At 37.1% G+C, this 19,260-nt stretch overlaps 1 protein-coding gene across 1 annotated transcript in view; it reads right to left on the bottom strand.

Moving 5' to 3' along the window:
• Positions 1–19,260, bottom strand: part of CLSTN1 (calsyntenin 1) — a 37,838-nt gene that overhangs the window by 9,250 nt on the left and 9,328 nt on the right. Inside the window, exons 2-9 of the mRNA XM_074161515.1 lie at positions 18,424–18,546; positions 9,924–10,119; positions 7,731–7,939; positions 6,561–6,710; positions 6,277–6,462; positions 4,834–5,082; positions 2,995–3,116; positions 1,392–1,554 (exon numbers count right to left, since the gene is read on the bottom strand). Coding sequence (XP_074017616.1) covers positions 1,392–1,554; positions 2,995–3,116; positions 4,834–5,082; positions 6,277–6,462; positions 6,561–6,710; positions 7,731–7,939; positions 9,924–10,119; positions 18,424–18,546 — 1,398 coding nt within the window. The remainder of the gene's footprint in view (positions 1–1,391; positions 1,555–2,994; positions 3,117–4,833; positions 5,083–6,276; positions 6,463–6,560; positions 6,711–7,730; positions 7,940–9,923; positions 10,120–18,423; positions 18,547–19,260) is intronic.

Here is a 19,260-nt window from a genome sequence, read left to right as displayed (position 1 = left end):
TTTTAAAAGGTAGTGCCTCAAGTTCTCGCCCTCCAGACTTTTAATGCTCCTATTCCAGTCTGGTGTAATTAAAAAAAAAATTCATGTCAGAAGAAATCAAGGAATCATATAATGGTGCCAATATGAAAGCACAGGAGTTTTTAAACTAAATGTATATACTTTTATTAGGATGCAGAACATATATGGAAGCCACTATACAATCCATATACTTTGCTGGAACAGAGTTTCCAGGCTCCAGTTTCTTGAAAACCAGCCACTATAGATTCCCTTTGAGCTAGAAGAGATAGTTGGAAAGTCACAAACAGAATGAGATGAATTATGGAGAAAATAATTGACTCAAAGGAACGAATTTGGCACTGAAATAACATTAACACTGAAAGACTGAACTTGCCACAAAATAGTAAATCTGATGGAGAGGATATTTTGATAATTTAACCTTCATTCACACTTCAAAACCTTAAAATTCAAAGAGAAAAGAGACACTGAAGACAGAAGACTGTTCAATTTGATTAAAATGTCTCAAAGCTTTCCATTTGTCATTCATTCACAAGGTACTTCTGTGCATTACTGTGGATCACAACTACAGTCTATATTCTGAACTACAATAAAACATGAATGATTTAACACCGTTCTATCTCCAACCAAAAAGACCAGCTTTATACCAGCCAGGGTGAAATTTAATCATCAAACATTTCAGTGCAGGATTGGGAAGCAAGACCTTCGTTACATCTTTGTAACGTCTCTGGTCATCAACCTCCATGTTCGGATGCATTATTCTCCTTTCTCTCAAGCTCTTAAAAGTAGGTTTCACAAGTATTAAAGCACATGAATCGCCATTTTACAGCTTGCAGAGTAGCATGTTTTAATCCACAGTCTGCATACAATAAAGCAGATGCTTTCTATGTTTATTTTTGTAAGCAGAAATGCTAAAATACCCAAAAGACAGCATCAATGTGTTGCTTCACTGAATTGTCTGCTGGTCATGCTCCCATTTATGAGAACGCTTTTCCTACAAGACCCTTTTCAACCTACCTGAAATTAAGCGTTCTGCTTAGTAATCAGAAGTATATGATGAACTCTTACAACTGTTATTAAAAATAAGATATCTGCTTTCCCACAGTTACCACAAAAGTTACTTTGATGGAATGCTGCTCAGTGAGTAGCTCTGTATTTTATACACACCTGTGGCCAACGAGCAAAAACACACTCACGGAAAAAATGACTAAAAGAGGAAATATGTGATACTACCTAGGAACCAAAATAATCTGCAAAAGACAAAACAAGTTCTCTTTCACGCATTAAAAAAATCTGCGATGTACTTCTAGTTTAATCACAAAGATTTCACTTAAAAAAAAAGTTAATCAACAGTATTAACAATTGTAAATAATTACCTTGCCAACACGCTCCGACTACTAGCTGCGTTTCTATCTTTGAAGGATGAAGTGGGTAATCTTCAGTCACTGGGAAAGGATCATATGAAACACCGTCTACATAAAGAGTTACCGCAGGAAATTCAACATTGAGGACATAATGATGCCACTCTTTGTCACACACCTGAGTAAAGAAAGTTTTAAAAACACTACTTTAATTTTTTTTCTTAATTACAGTTGAGTGATTGATCTGATACTCATTTTGCATATACCTACATGCAGACATAGGGATAACCTGTAAACCTATATAGACATCCTTTATGTTTCACACACAGCACGCATCTGAAAAAAGCAAACTGTCAAATATCGTTTCTTCTTTTCTATTGCCAATAAAGGAAGCTGCATGTATTTCCATTCGTTTAATTTTTATAATATCTAATTACAGCATATTTCAATTTAAAAATACGTATCTACATGCAAACACATTCTGAAATACTATTATAACATATTGCTTGACAAAGGACCTGTATTTGCTGAGGGGGACTCATTTTGAATAGAAAAAAGCCTTCCATGACAGAATCATTTATAGTGAAAGCCGATTAGTTTTTTGGAAAGTAACAATCCTCCAAATAAGGACATATATGGGCATTTGACCATTAAAACAGTATAAACTGCCCTGCACAGAAAACAGGATATAGTTAGCTATGTTAGAAAGTAACTCGTTGTTTAGTAGCTGGAAAAACAGTTGCAATAGCAACCTAAAGCAACTAGAAGAACTTTGTAAATGTACGGATACACAGGGTTATTTGATCACTCCGATTCAAAAGCCTGGAAAAGCACACAAAAAACTTAGTCCCTTCTGTCCCATTCTTCGTATCATAACACCATGAATTCAGAGAAAAAAGTTCTGTAGATCTTAGTAGGACCAAACTAAAGATTAGTTAATACTGCCTTCACTTTCAAACATAATTAAGAATACATGACTGAAAGAATAGAACCAGACAGCTCCTCTCTGTAAATAGGAAGCAGAAACGACCTGCATCCCTCAGAGGCCTATTAACTCTATTTTTGCAGAGTAAAATCTAATTAAGAAAACTGATTTGTAGCTACTGCTTGCAATGTGTAAAAAGTCACAAATTTTATTTCAGTGTGAAAATGGATTAAGATGGTAAGTTCTTCTGTTACCCTATTGACACTTTGATCTTTAAGAATGTCGCATGCTCGGAAGTAGTTTAATGCTATAAACAAACTGGAATAATTCATGTTTTTTCACGCACGTTATCTTATAGTGTATTTAGTGAAGATAAATCGCAGCTAAAAGACTGACATTGGATTTTCACATATAAATCCACGTTTTACTACCTCTCAGGACAATGACTGAGTACCCCGGTGGGTTTAATAAAACCACTAAAGCAGCATGTTATATTCCAGATTAAAAGGGATAACTCAAATTATCTCTGATACTTGATCACAAATAAAATAAGCACTGTTGGGTTCTAGAAAACATAACATAAGGAGTCTGGAGCTGCAAAAAGTATTTATTAATAATTATACTACAGGGAATATAGTCTCCGATGGTCTTCACTGCATTCTAACACCCCATCAGCCATCCTTCCAAACTTACTTGATTTAGCTTCCAGTGAAATTCAGCAGGTTTGTATGTTTTTCCCTCTGAAGGATCTTGGCGGAAGAGGAAAACAAGTCGGCAATTGTGCACATAGAGTGTGTAGTGGTGCCGGTTCATATCTGCACAAGAGTTTTAATTAGTATCATTGTTTTCTGTAAACCTTAAGAACTTCACAAAAATGGCCTATTCTGTAATTTCATACATAAATCCCCAAGCAACTGATAGGAAGAAATAAACGTAGAAGTAAATCAGGCGTGTTAAGAGGAATAAGAAACATCTGTAACAGTAATTAGGGCAAACATTCTTGAACAACCCATGAGTAATACACTGTACAATAAACAGACACGTCTATCTCCAAATCCAATCTAAACCAAGGCATAGGACTAAAGACTCGGGGAGATAAACCTATCAGTGGGAGAGAGAGTTCCATTTGCAAATAGAAGAGCTTTTTTGTTACAAATGAGTAGCTTCTATCACATCTAATTACTGTTTTGGAACATGTACACATGATGGCAGGTGGACATGCTTTCCTAAGAGGAAACTATATTGTCGTAGCTCTAAGGGATTCAACATTTAAAATAAATACAAAAGGTGAGATGCTAGAGAAACAGGTAAGAATAAGAAACATTTTAGCTACATCATCCATTTCGTGGCATGGATGAGTCAAGAAAGGAGGGAATGAAAGAATACTAGAATCACATCAATCTCTCAGCCTGTCAGCATTAAATCTGACTGTATTGTTCCAGTGCAATATATTCTAAGTTGCCTCCCTCCAACAAACCTAGTTCCAGTCTTTCAATATTGTATAAAACACCATTGAAATGAATTGCAAATGGTATTTCTACTACCAGAAAACTATCTGTTGCAAATATTATATAGTTAGGTCAAACCAAGGAATAAAAAAGGAAAATTTGTTTTAAAGGTCTGCTTCTTTAAAACAGGAAAAACTCTATTTAAATTTGCCTTTTTTCTCCAGTTCACTCACTTCCATGAATCCGAAGTTTTGGGGCTTGATTAACAGGAATGGGTGAAGGTAGGGAAAAGAGAATATTTGTACCTGGTTCTGAATGACAGTCATTTTTCTCCTGTTCAAACAAATGCTTTTAGGATATTGCTAATACTGTTAAATCTTTCTTATTTTCAGATAAAATTTAATTAAGGGTGAGGGCTGCTGCATTTACTCTATTTTCAGCGTAATTTCCTTTGAAAAACCTAGCAGCATTTGAAATAAAGAATCCTTCTAATACACCGAACAAATGAATTGCTCCAGCTAACAAAGACAAGAATTCTTTTACCCCTTTAGACAGCAATTATGGAAACAGGGTTATCAGATTTCCTCCTTATTAATAGTATCTTCAAAATGTTTGTGTCTGTAGCACTCACAGAGACTGAAATTATGCACAGGGTGAAAAAAAAACTCCATCACTGGAGAAAGAGAAATTATCTCCTTCTAGAAAAAAAGAAGATATAGTAGCAAATGCCGCCACTAAACCTGATATACTATCAATGATTTTAGGCAGCATCAAGAATAAGGCTATCTTTGGAGACGCAAAGATCGAGACTGTGTTGCTGGAATAAGTCATCTACCACAGCAAAAAGAAATGCATAAAATAACTGAAATAGAATTACAAAAAAAAAGTCTGCCTAATCTAAAGCTAGATAATCTAAGGCCATGCCTTTACAGGTAAGCACAACAAAGAGCGATTTTTACAGTCCATTTCACTTCCAAGACAAACCTAACCTAGAGAAAAAACTTAAGGTGCTGCCACAGCATATAAAAAAACAAATAAACAAACCCCAACAATGAGACTGTTTATGTTTGAAGTATTGACAAACCTGTCTTGTCTGAATTGCACAGAATTGTCTCTTTCTCTTTGGTTCCAGGCCCATGCCTCATCCACACTGAAATCATGAAGGGCTCTTTTAGATTGACTGTGACAACGCCATCTGGAATCTTCACAGCTTGCGTGCCATTAAATTCAAAGACTTGGTCACTGTCATGGCCATTATCAGTGGGAAGTCCTATTGTCCAGTTAGCAGCACTACTTGGAGGGGGAAGCAGCTCAGCTGTGCCAGAAGAAGCACCTACAATAAAAACACTCAAATGAAAAAAAAAAAATCCATAGAAACTAAAAAGCTCACAGCTAGTTTCAAACCAAACTGTTTTTCTGAGCACTAATTTTTCAGCACCAACTGTCGGGATTATGCACTACCATCACACAGCAAGCAATTCTCCTTTTAATAATGTGGCACTAATAATGAACGTCTAATGCCACGATGACTGCCATAAATTTAACTTCTGGATAGACATCTAATCTCACTGAAATTGTTTCGCTTACTATCTCTGCAGCTGTAGAACCTTATTTTGCCTCTATCTCAGGAACAATTACATTAATACCATTTCTCCCTCAGGCCCATGAAAACGATGCCTTTCTCTTCACACTATACTAGTTTTAAGACTAATACACATCCAGTTGAAGAGAGCTGCATAAGCATCCCCTCCCACATCAGTGTCTAATAATATAGTCAGGAGCAAAGATACCCAGCAGGTACACGGTTGCTGTTTTTTCCCCCCACTTCAAGCCTAAATCATTAATGTCACAGTGACCTCGTCAGGGAACAGCTTAGGAACTGCCTGGGTCTCTAGGGTTACACTGTATTCACACTTTGTACTAACTTCAGCTGAAGCTGAAGACATAAATCATCAGTGGTGATTTGTCCTGTAATCAAAATTCTTCCATATTGGCTACAAAGGATTCATAAACTTTTCATAAGACCTTCAGCCAGAACATACAGGGATGCCAAGGCGCCCTTTATTCCTAGGGCAAGCACAGTGTACATTTAACTGATGCAAGTAAACTGTTTTTTCCAAACCACACTTCCTTGGTTTTCTCATCTACTTTTTCACCATGTATTTCTTACATTGCATCCTTCACATCCATCACGCCTCAAAAAAACAGAGAGGTTTTAATAGCTATACCCTTCCAAGTCTGTAACATTCTCTCAGCTCTTGAACATGAATCTCATGTGAGGGAAATTATTAGTCTATATAAGCTACTGGAGAGGCAGAAGAAAGAGATTCTTTACTGCATTTGAGAATTATTTTAAAAGTCACCTGCAGCCAGTTTCATGCTTTTTATTGCCTGCTGGGAAAAAAGCTGGAGGAAACTACATGCAAATAAAGACGATATCTACTCACTGATTTGTGGTCTAACATAACATTCAAAGAAAAACTAATAAGCAAGAGAGACCACTTTATTTTAACAAAAGCATTCTTACCACAGAGTCTGTGAATGGATTTCTCAGAGTAGGTGTCTCTATCACAGCCTTTGCCAATATGGTTGGTTTCTAGCTCAACCGTTGCTTGAATTGAGGTTATTGGCTCATCACATGTCTCCAAACGCATACTGGGGAAGAGAGCTAACGAACCAGTACCAGGCTCATATTCTATTCTTTTGCTCCAACCTGTAGATTTACCCAAAAAAACAATATTAAAAATCTCTCATGTTAAACCGAAGGTACTGGAAAATGCTAAAATAAGATAGAAAGGAGATCAAACTAACCTTGCCAGCCAGGCTTGCATGTAGGCTTAATGCTAATTTTAACCAACACATCCTCAGCAGCTCTCTTCTTCCCACAGTCATACGCTGTTACTGTCAGTTTATACTGATGCTCTTTACCATAACTTAACTTTTCTGTGTTTTTTATATAACCTGAGACCAGAAAAAACAAACAAAAAGCAATAATCAGACATCAATATCTAGTCATTTCTCATGGTCACTGCCGCATTAAATGCGCCCAGGTACCACCTATATACTTCATGCAGGTACCAAGACTTTAAGACACACCTGCAAGTGAACCAGCCCTTTCATTATTTGACTTTTTGATGCCAGACATTAGATCCAGATCCTTAAAAGTTACATACATCCAGAGATGAGCACACATACACAGAACAGCAGAGGTGTATACTTATCAGGCTCTTAATATGTATTATGTTACTCAAAATGAAACTGTTCATATGTGGTAACTGATAAATAAACTCTTTGGCATGTACCACGACTCTCAACTTTTTTTTAATTCGCACACTGATGGAAGTTATCCATTGGTAACACAGATCCTCCAAAAACTCAAACTAAAGCCCACTAAATATGGTCTCACTTTGCTTAATCAGCTTGCTTGAACCCCTAGAAGTAGTCTAGAGATTTTGAAAGGTCACAGATCAGTGGTGGAAATGAAATTACCTAAACAAATCACTAAATCACTACACTTCAAAGCCAATAACCATGATACTGTAATCTCCAGAGCCACATGAGCATCTCAAATGTGAAAAGCACACACATGGAATCCCATTTTTGAAAGCTAATTAGCAAAAGCTATCCTAATACAGAATAGAAAACTACAGGCAAAAAAAAAAGCAAGGCTACTAAGAGCTGGTTTAAAACATAATAGAGCTACCGTATTTCCTTCATTTTGAAAAGCATTTTTCAAGAAACAACACACACGCAACAGACCATCTGCTCCTTACCTCAGTAGACAGAACATGGTATTGGCACTGAAAGACATCTCACTTTTCATTACCAATTCAAACTGCTAAAGTGAACACCTCCTTTTAACTATGTTGTAGGAAAGGGTCAAACCAGGGTTGCTGTGGTTTTATGCCGACCAGTTTGAAGTCCTATTCTTAGGGCGGTAAATTATAGTAATTCCCACTCTGTCTCGCATCGCGTTCTTACCATCTTTGTCAATAGCGAAAGGTACATCTGGAGTTACAATTTCATAATTGCAAATCTGGCTGAACTGAGGCGAACAATCCGCATCCACTGCTTCCACTTTCAGGATGTTGTCGTACCTCTTCCCTTCAATAACCGTTGCCTTGTATGACTTCTCTTTGAACACTGGAGCGTACTCGTTAACATCGTTCACCTGAATATGTACTGTTGCTCTGGAAATAAAACAGAAAGGTCAGTTTCCTTTATATTGCAAAACTCATAATCACGCAAGGAATCTGATAAAACAGCTCCCTCTGTTAAAGACGAAGTTATCCTTCAGAATTTAAGCTCCCTGAAAGAAATTATTTCTTACTTTCATTAGTCACTATCTCAACTAATCTATCTAGGAAAAAAGCGGATGGTTTTCCAGTGTGTTGCTATATAATTCAGTGTAGTTCTAGGTTATTGCTTACTATTCCTGTTTATTTGCAAATAATATTCAAACCCTTTTAAATTGCCGCCATTTTACAGAAATACAACAAAATACAGCGGTGACAAAATAGGCTTTTACTTCTGTTAAAACAGTACAGTCCTTGTCGCTCTTCCCTGCTGTCAGAGTATTTGACAGAAAACACCCAATTTTTATTTCATGTGAACAAGAATGACAGTTAAGACCGGTCTTAGACTAAGAGCTCAGTCAAGCGCATTTGATTACCTTTCTTTTGCTAATAAAGTACTGAGCTTTTTTAAGTCGGTGAAAACTGGCTTAGTTCTTGGATGTAGGAATGAGATATCCAATAATTTAAATGGAAGAATCACAGAAGCAGAAGACATGCTTTAACACACCATATAGCTAGCTAATGCTCAACAGATTGGTTCTTGGATTCCGTCCGTTCATGGTTGTCACTGATTGTTGGTATGCAGAGAATATGAAAATAATACAGTTTCTGTCAACGACCAATGTAATACTTATGCTAAAAAAAAATAATATATATATAAAATCTTTATGGTTTTATTTTATCTTACATGCTAAATAAATGCAACAAAAAATGGCCTTCTGTACCAAACGCGTTTTATATTCCTGACTCTTAAGAGCTAAACTCCAAGATGGTTAAGAACCACAAAAAAAACATAACACAGTCATGGGGCAGAGAAATTTCAACAGTGGTTTGTAGGCGTAGATCTTGGAAACCCATCATTCTGCTGTGGGGAAAGACAAGTTGCAGAGCACGCTGCTAGGCCTGTACTGGTTCATTACACAGCCATGAATATGGATGGCCAACATCAATTAACCAACACAGGTAGAAACATATATAGGTAAGTTCTCCAGTGCGGAGAAAGAACCATACGCTATGAAACAGAACAAAGAATCTAATTCCAGCCAACCCAACAAAACATTTGCTGCCATCTTTCTCTTTGAACTCTTTCTTCAAAAGACACATAGAATATAAAGTAGAGTTTAAGGGCATACTTATTTTCCCTAAGTGTAATCCTTAAGGAGATAACTTTCTGCTGTGTATTTGAAGCACACAGCTCTAGAGTAACCAGCCTGTATAAGTCACCAGGATGAGTGCTGAACGTCTACTCCTCACTTACTTACGCCCTTCTTTGCTTCCCACAAACAGTAATCTTCCACATGTTCTGCAGATGTTTACACCAGGGTGTTAAACAGTTATTTTCAAGTGGATTTTCTAGAGAGCATTTTACATTGTGGTTTTTTCTTTAGATAAAGATTAGCTAAAGATTGCTTTGTTCCCATTCTTTAATCTAGGCAGAGAAGAACCTCATGCTATTGATCTTGCTTTTTTTTTGCTGAGCCTGGCTACAAATGACGGCAACATGTATTCTCTTCCATTTTGTGAAGTTTAATATAGATTGACTTCTTGAACCAGTTTTTCGATTTTAGCAACCGAATTCCCATGCAAACTTTGTCGACTCAAGCCAGATTTAACTGTATCAACAGTTTTCCTGCTTCTGTCCCCATACTATTTTCTAATGTAAACCCAGTGACATCAAGGGATAAATCAGTATCATCTACAATACAGCTAAAGAGATGTCAAAACAGTTTCATTTTGCTGCTATTTTTATTACCATTACACGACAGTCTTCCAGCATTCACACTTGGTTTACATTTACATATACAACGACCATAAATCACTACGAGCAGGAGATGGCTTGACACCAAACTTCCCCTCAGCCCCCCACAGCTTTACTTACTTGTGGGATTTTTTTGCGTTCGCTCCATCTGGTCCCTTTCCGCAGTCGTAGGCCTGGATGGTGAAGCTGTAGTCCTTCTGCAGTTCACAGTCAAGCTTTTCTTTAGAGCGTATTATTCCCTCACCAGTGGATTTATCCACTACCACTGCTTCAAAGGGAACATTTTGCCCGTGAATTTTAAATCCACAAATCTCACCTACAGATTCAAAGTAAGAGAGGTTAGAACTGGTCAAAATTCTTACATATTTTTTAAAATAAATGACCGAATATTTTGCAGCCAAGGGTTTGTGAGGGTCTGTGGACAAAGCAAGAGCGTTGTGCTTTAAAATGGGTGATTTCTGGGAACTTTAGTAAAAAAGAAGCATACGTCTGCCTTCCAAGCAACTTGTTTACTTTGCATCCATTCATGCAGGAATACAAAAGAGAAAAAGAGAAATGTAGACAGGCATTTCACAGGAGTACTTGAGATAGCTCTAGGGTAAAAGTAGATCTTATAAGAGCGTACAGCCAAGGCCACTGGTAACGTCTTCTATGCCAAGCTACTGGGAATAGCTGGGCAGCTTGTTTGTTTTGACCAGAGCAAAAGGTTAAAATGCACAGTTACAAGTCAAGGGATGAAAAAGCTTCAAGTACAGGTTCAGCACCATAATTACAGAAATTCTGTCAACAATCAAAGAACAAAGTCTTCCTGTGCAATGTACCTGGCTAAAATTAGGGAATCAAAATAAACTACTAAATGAGAAAGGTAGAAATACCAACTTCTCAGGCATCCATTTCAACTGCTATCTACTAACACAGACCAAATATGTTAGTCAAAGCAGCTCGCACATGGAAGGATTTAGTAGGCTTTCCTTTCTATGCCAACTCTTCATCCTAACGAACTTGCGAGAGAAATCCTTAGTACATCATTTTAAAACCCGTCTAAGCCTAAGACTACACTCCGAGAGCTCCGTTATGCGGAGGGAGCCCAGCACACCTCGCTGTGCTAACAAAAGCCACTCGATAAACAGTTTCATCACCTACACTGCGGTTTCACCTGTTTAACTTGTTACGGTTTGAAGGTGATTTTCTCACACCGACACAAAAGACTCTTTTGCTATTACAGTTGCAGTGGTATCATAGCACCACGAATGCACTCCTACTGTAAACATTTCTAGAGGTATTGAGAAGAGGTATTTGATTCAGATTTTAAACTACTGAAGTAGGTACTAAATGAAATTGTACTGCAGGGAAGGTGTTACAATGCTTCGGTAGTTAAATATTAATTTACAAAGCATATGAAAAAAAATTAAGATGTCCCAAAGAAGTAAGCTATCAGTGAAAATATGAGAAAATGCTAATTTCCCCAAAACCAACTTCTTCAGTGTCCATAAAATGTACAATAATCCCGAATGGTTCAAATGGATGTCTGATTTACAGATATTTCTAACCAAGGGTTTGGTTACATAACAGTTTTTATCAATAGATTTTAAAATAGAAAAAAACTGGGAGAATAAATGGGACGAAAGAGCATGACAGGATCTTCTGTTTAAGTGCTGATTCCCCATTTCATAACCGAAGTTAGTAGGTTAATATTCATAAAAGGGATAGAAAGAACCCTTTATCACCTTCTTTGGTGACTGTCACCTCAAAACTCTCTAAAGGGAGAAAAGATAAACCCAAGTCAGTAACAGGAAAGGTTGAAAAGGAGCAAATAAGGAAAAGGCAAAGATGCACACATTACACAGAAAAGCTTTGGAAAAAATGTATTTTAAAATTCCAGTGGTGATTTGCTGTAATTGTTACAATTTTAGAGTTTTAGTTATGTTAAATATGATTTACTCTTTTAATTCCAGGTTGTCGTTCGTAGAATTTTGAAGTATTTAATAAGTTTATCAAAAGGCTTTTTTCTTCTTCATTAATAATACCAACTGCTAAACAAAAGGTATTTTCAAAATTCCATGTTGATGAAGAATTATCCATAAAGCAGAATTTATCAGAATTTACTTATGCTATTCTATTTAAAGGAGACATTAAGTAATTTAAACAAGCTTTTCTCTATTATACTGAAACCACCATGTTTCTACAGTTAAAAAACTTCATACTCCCCTTTTGAGTTCCAGAAATTTTTAATTTTTTCTTTTAATAATCATGGGATTTTTGTGCTTCCACATAAATTTTTATTGGTATAGGTTGTGTTACACCTAGCATTTGTAAAATTTAAATTCTACATCAAACTCGACAGTGTTGCCATAATTCATGATTCAAACACGTACACATTAAACTGTGATCCTAATGAACACAAAATCTTTAATGTAAGGGGGGGAGTTACGTATTTTCGTAGCAGTATATTGCTTTTCCAGGCTAAATGAGTAATCGACAGCTTCTATCATTTTATTCTACTGCTGAAATACTCTAATGCTGGACAGAAGAGATTCAGGTACTCAAATATATCCATCTCCCAGTTCGGAGGATGCCCTGGAGCAGCCTGCCTTGCCACCCCCAGCCACTCCAGAAAAGCACAGGCTTCCACAGCGCCCTGCATCTTCCACTCTTATGAGGAGATCTCGGATATAACCGAGTTCTACAATGGGATTAGATGACTGTGACAGGCACCTGGAATGGTTTCACTGTTTTAATGAAAAGACAGTTAACCCTGTTCTTCACTCCCCTGGAAATCGCTGTTTGTTAAACCCCCAAACTATCACCTTTTACATATCATCCAGCATATCAATTTTTTCCTCATTACCAGCATCTTTGACCTGAATTCCAGTACAACAAAGCAGACCTGTACCCTTAAAATCACTTCTGGCACATCTCCTGGTAATTTTCACACTTCCAGTAACAGAGATATTCCAGTCTCCATTCTAGATTGGCCTTAAAAAGAGATGAGGCACTATAGTTACAGAGAAATACTTTTCTTTAAAAGGCAAATTCACGATTTAATATTGAAGCAGAAATATAATTAAGGGAAAATACCTTATAATGTGCCGTGATTTATAGTCCTTCATTTTAAAAGGAACCAGTTTCTGAAATAGCTCTTATTAGGTTCTTCCTGAAACTCACTTCAGGTAATCCCTAGATTTATAATCAGCTCTTTATTTTAACACACCAAGTATATGGACTCTTATGGCACCCACATGATTTATTTCGGTCTATTCTTACACAGGATATAAATATAATCCCAGACTTTAAAGCGTTTTGGCAATAGGATCATTCAAGAAAATTCTGCACTGCATAAATTCGTGGCTGACACCATTGATCCGCCACAAATGACATTCCAACTGCAAATTTCTAAATATTCCACATCTCTTACACCCACCTCCCTGCTCCCTTCTAGTAACTCTAACCTTGAGAGTCAAGCACTGGGTGTGAAACACTAAGATTACAGGGGAAAAAAAAAATATATGGCAGGGAACATTAAAGCAGAAAGCCTGCTAATGGAGAGAAGAGGGAGAAGTGCACTAATGCGGCAATTACCTATTTGGGTAAGGGGAGGCTGTTTAAAAACTGGCCAGTTCTTTATCATCGGAAATGACCTTTAACTCTGGCACCAACCCCAATTTGGCTGCTAGGAAGTTCAGGCATTATATTTTTGGCTCCTAAGCATAAGACATAAACAAGTTCTCTGGTAAATAGCTGTGTGTCTCCAGATGCTTTTTAGGGTGTAAAGCTTCTGTTCAAGGTGTACTATAGCTCAATTCCTGCCAGATGTTTCTCAGCACAATAACTGACCCGATGCAATCGTATTTTCCACTTCACACACGAGTAAGGTTAACAAAAAGCCCTTTTATAACTACACAGACACGGGTCTTGTGACTGAAAAAACTTATAATGCATAAAACCTACGGTGTTAGTTATGATGCAAGTGCTCTAAATAAGCAAATGCAGAGCTCCCAAACTAAGAGGCTTTTTAAGCTCCCTTCTTCAAAGTGTCTCTGCAATGAAAAGAAGCAAAAAGGAATAATTCTCTAAATTACAAAATATTTTGAAAAGTAAAGCTCCCCCTCCTTTCTCAAAAATGTATTAGATTCTTACACAGCAGTTTCAAGACAAGTAAGACAATTTACAGATTAAAATTCTCATATACAGATGACATTCATTGTCATCTCAGTTATGAAATGCATATATTTATATAGTACAGGTAACGCTCTTCTACAACTATAGAATTCTTGGCAGTGAATTTTTTCTACTGCATTTAAGTAAGCTGAGTCCCATACCATGCTCCCTGAGGTTAATGCTTTTTCTCATTTCATTCTGAAGTTGAGATACACTACTGAAATAGATTTCTACCTCTCCTAATCTTAGAACAGAAGGGTGATCAATCTGTAAATTAGTTTATATTTGATATATTAAAAACTGTTCAGTTAAATAAGCTGCAACTAGGACAGCACTTCACAGTGTTTCACTCAACTGTAATTACCGTTGAAAAAAACGTTTCATTTTACAGCTAACACAGGTTTGTGGAACTTAGGTTAGCCAGAAAACATACAGTAATTCCATATCCTAAGGGCATTCTGTATTTCTCCTTTCCTGTGTAGCACAAAAAAACAACAATGAGGATTTGGTAGAATTTTAAGGTTTTGTTGAGTCTAACTGTTTTATCCCTTTCTGTAATGTTATGATATAATGATGTAAAATACGTAATTATGTCATATAGCTACAGAAAAGGTTCATAAGATATTTAAACTTGATATGAAGTGTGACTAGACACTTTTCAAGCTCTGGAGTCAGCCATCCCTCTACATTGCCAATCCACAGTGGGAGAGGCAGTGTATTCTCCCAGCTCTAACCCTCCAGCATCCTACATGAGGATCATGGAGAGCATTCAGGAAAGCCTCCTGTTTAAATACCTGTAGAATGTCCTAAACAAGTATTTCTCAGTACCATACAAAACTTAAAAAACAAGCTGATTTTTAATTTCACACGTAGTGGTACCTCCATTTCAGTTTGTATTTGGTATGCGTGGTAGGTAAAAACCAAAATGTCATTTCATGAACGCCTTAAATTTGATGCAAAATTGGCTGAAATATGGCAGCAAAATTTTCTCTTAGGTTTGACAACCGGCTGTGGAACATATTTGTTGTACACTCATTGGGTGTGACAAGATCAAAATCTTTATGTGTTTGATTACACAGTGCCAGTCATCTTCTCTACGTATCATTTCTTTACAGCCATCACCCAGCCGAGCACGGCATCACCAACAGGACGTCAGCGCAGCTCCCTGCCCACGGCGATGCCACCTGGACCCCCGGCAGCAGCGCTCGCCCCTGGAACATGGGAACCCTGCACACTGCCAGGGAGAGGCCGGCAGAAAGTCTTGCTGGATTTTTGGGGTTTTTTTTGAAGCATGCATAGAGATTCTGCAAGGTCATTTTCAAAGCTCTATGCATATTCACGCTCCAAGCTGAAAAATTCCTAACCCCCACAAAAATATTTCTTGCATCCTAGATCAGTAACGGGAAAATAAAGTATTGTGGCAGAGAAGTGGTTTTCTCTAGGGGTGGGGGAAGAGGAATTAAAACCCTACCACAGACACATCAAAAAACACAAGGAAGTATTTCCTTCCACAAGGGAAACATTTCAAACATCTTGCTAGCGAGACCCTGCGTTATACTCTCAGAACACATTTAGAGATGTGAAGGCATCCGGATACAACACTGTTAGTTTCAAACGCAATAAAAATTCAGTTCCTTTTTGTATAGTAAAGGGAAATTCATATCAAGAGCTTCAGACATTAAACTGGTTTTACACACGAATTACTGTACAATAGAAAATGTAGTTGTTCTTTTATTTTTTCAGCAAAACCATTTTGGATCAAATTCCAACGTGACTCCATTTGTAATGTAGAAAACTTTCACTGAGGAAGGAGAACGGGCACTGTCTTCTCAGGCCGATCTGTAACACTCCTGATACAACAGACTGATTCCACAGAGTCTGTACGCACCAGGCAGTACAACCACACAACCTGGCATGACTACATTCAAACTCCGTTTTCAAAAGTGTGTCATTTCAGATGTAAAACTAATCAAATTACCCCAGAAATAAACGTCTATATAACCCTACTTGGTTTTGCACATCTGAATTTTAGGACCCTACCCACAGCACCGGGGAAGCAAAGCAATAAAATAATAGTTTTACTTGCCCCACAGTTCATCTACTACAAAGCATTTAAATGAACTAGTTTCAAGATGTTTCAACATGCTCAAAATTGAAATAAAGCAAAAAGGTCTATTTAAAATATTTCAAACCTGTAGACAGTTCAGAACTTTCACAGCTCACCTAGGGGGCACAGTTAATTAAAATATCAACCTTCTGAAACATGAATAAATTTGACTTATAAGTAAGAATATACCAGTTAGGGCTGAAACAGCCGTTTAATCCTGAAAATGCTTTGTTTTGCTGTGAAAACATGTCACTGATCTAATGGGTTTCTCACACTTAAACACCCACAGAGATGCTGCTGGACAATAACAACGCTATTCTTCGTCCTAGGACACGACTACGGCACCACCAACCAGAATCGATAACGCTGATTCAACACCACTCCCACACTTGGTCTCCTCAAAGACAGATTCAAGTATTGTTCCATTTGATGGTAGATGAATACTTTTACAGATTCCTATGGCACAGTCATTCAAAATTCACACAATTCAAATCCAGCAGAGTCATATCGAGGAAAGTTTCCTGACATTAGAGTGCTATATTCAGAAGTTAAATTAACTATTTTAAATCTATTGCTCTGCAGCTGTTTAACAATTGTTACTTTTGAAAGCCAAAATATATCATATTTATACAAACGTTTAATAAAACCAACTTCCAGTTAGTAAAAATGTTCATTAAATGAAAGTAGGTTCATACAATTTAGATCAACACAATGGAAAAGCAGTCTCATTTAAAGAGATTGCTTTGACAGTGGATTCTCCTCTGCAAATTTGCCAATATATTTGAAGACATTCTGCCAGTACTTTCTTAAAGCTCCATCGTACTCAGCACTCAAGAAAACTTTACTATTCACCAAGAGGTATAACACAGCCATTTCCAAAATCTGTTCAACGCTGTGAAACTACCAGCACCTACATTTAAAGCACTTAAGAACTGCGAGAGATGATTCATATTCCCCTAATCACCAAGCATGCAAGTCAGCCTTCCTATACCTTTTCTTACTTAACAGATTTTGTGTATCCCAACACAAGCTTCTGCATTTGGAAATGAAAAGTTTTTTCATTCATAGGCAGCAGTTTTATTTCCAGTTAAGATCACTTAAGACCTTCTGCCATGTGTACTCAATATATGAGGAAGTTTGAATTTCAGAGGTTTACCACTCTCTCTGCACTTCCTGAATTTGTAAAGGCAGCCTTGGAGACAATTACAGCTTTATGATAATGCAACAAAACTGTTATTTTAAGTACCACTTCAAGAAATTGTGACCAAATTGCCGTAATACCATAGCACCCAATGCTGTAGGCATGCTGAACGTTTCAAATGGCTGTTAATTTAATCACTCTCTTTTTCTGCCACTTCCTCCTTCAAGCTAGGCTAAGCAATGTTCCCAGAAATGGCTAATGTCACATCCTCTAGGTATTTTACGAGGACTCAAAAATTTTACTTAACCAAGTAAGCTTCTGCAAGTATCTAATTTAAGCTTGAGTTATCCGCTACAACTAATTTAAATACCTGCAAATGCCCGATGGTATTCTTCAAATACAGTTTTCTAACATCTTGTAAAACAAAAAACATACTTTCCATAGTACTGCATTCAATTAATGAATACAGTATTCTTAAGCAATAGATTCCAGAAAAAAAAAATTACGGCAGGAGTTTGTAAAACTGTCATCTGTGAGTCCTACGTTGAAAGTCAAGAGTTAGCCTACATTTTGCAAGTGACTTGTGTATCATTCTTTATATTCTGTTAGATGAGAAAAAGACTTTTCTTCAGGTAGAAGAGGCCATTCATTTTTTAAAATGCCCCAAACCGCTAAGCAAGCTCATCATAGGAAGCCTAGATTTCTACAGGAATTCTCAGTCCAAATGCTGCAAAGAAGAAATGCAATCTTAATTCTACTAATTACTATTAAGACACAAATCAAAAACACTAAGAAAACCAAAAACTCTCTTCGGAATAGTAAGAAAATAATCGTTTCAGAACTTCCAGACTGAATGCTGTGAAATGCGGAATCCAGAGAACTGACGAAAAGGTCAGACGCTATGCAAAGAAAAAAAAAAAAAAAAAAAAACAAACTCCAAGGAAACAGAAAAAATTAACATATATACATGAAATTGAAAGAAGCATAGAATATCTGTAATATAGAGTAGTCTCTGGTCTGGATATTTGGATACAGCTGTATATTGATGGCTGTAAACATGAAACAAAATTCTGGTCCATGTACAAACATTTCCTGGGGTCTAAAATCTTTGAAACATTATGTGACTGTTAGGGAGAACACACAGCAACACACAGCATTTGTCATCAAGAAAGCAATTCCACTTGTTAAAAAAGAAATGCAGATGAATTTTTTACCTGCAAAACGCAGTGGCGCATCTTTGTCCAGAGCTATTAAAGGGGGGTCCAGGAGCACGGTGTTGTCATTTTCTGTGACTATACCGTGATAGGTTGTTTCAATCCATGGCTTGTGCTTGTTCACTGAAAGGAAAACAAAGGACAAAGTCAAAACCTTCGAAACTGACAACTTCTTTAAAAAATGCTTTATAATACCAATTTCAATATTTTCCTCTTTCTTTTTTTCTAAATCTGAATCAGCATTTTACTAAATTAAAAAATTTGACATAAAATCCTGGCTAAGTATGTTCAGAAGAGTTCAGTGTCCCTGTAGGCTTTCAAAAGTTACGTGGAGAATCTAAATTAGTCTCTTAACAATGCTGGGATCTAAGATGCCCCTGAAGTGCAATACAAAAACCTTCTAACAGTGACAGGGAGCCACTGCCATCAGTGCCAGGTGTGACCAGAAAAATCTATATTCAGCACCAGACAAAAAAAAACGACTGGCTAACATGGAACACAAGGGTTTGTTCACACTTTACTTCTCTCCAACTTGGAAAACGGGACCCAGTTGGTGGACTATTCTTCAGGATAAGGCGGCTTTTGCTAGTTTCAGCATTTTGTCTTATATGGGTTTTTTTATTAAGAGAACGGGTGGAAAAGTATCAAACTTGCCGAGGAAACAAACGGGGTCACAGTCATTTCTGTCCCATTATAAGATCTATACCTAGAACCTTTGGTACATTTTACCAGTCATTTACACGGCATCCCAGGCAAAGGAGGACTCCAGGAGTTCTGCTGAACCTGGGGAACTATGTAAAATGCAAGAAAGGGAGCGAGAGAAGAAGCAATCGAAAA

This window comes from Numenius arquata, chromosome 20, assembly GCF_964106895.1.
Source record: "Numenius arquata chromosome 20, bNumArq3.hap1.1, whole genome shotgun sequence".
NCBI lineage: Eukaryota > Metazoa > Chordata > Aves > Charadriiformes > Scolopacidae > Numenius > Numenius arquata.
The sequence above is the reverse complement of the archived record's forward strand: the minus strand, read 5'-3'. Positions and strand labels throughout refer to the sequence as shown.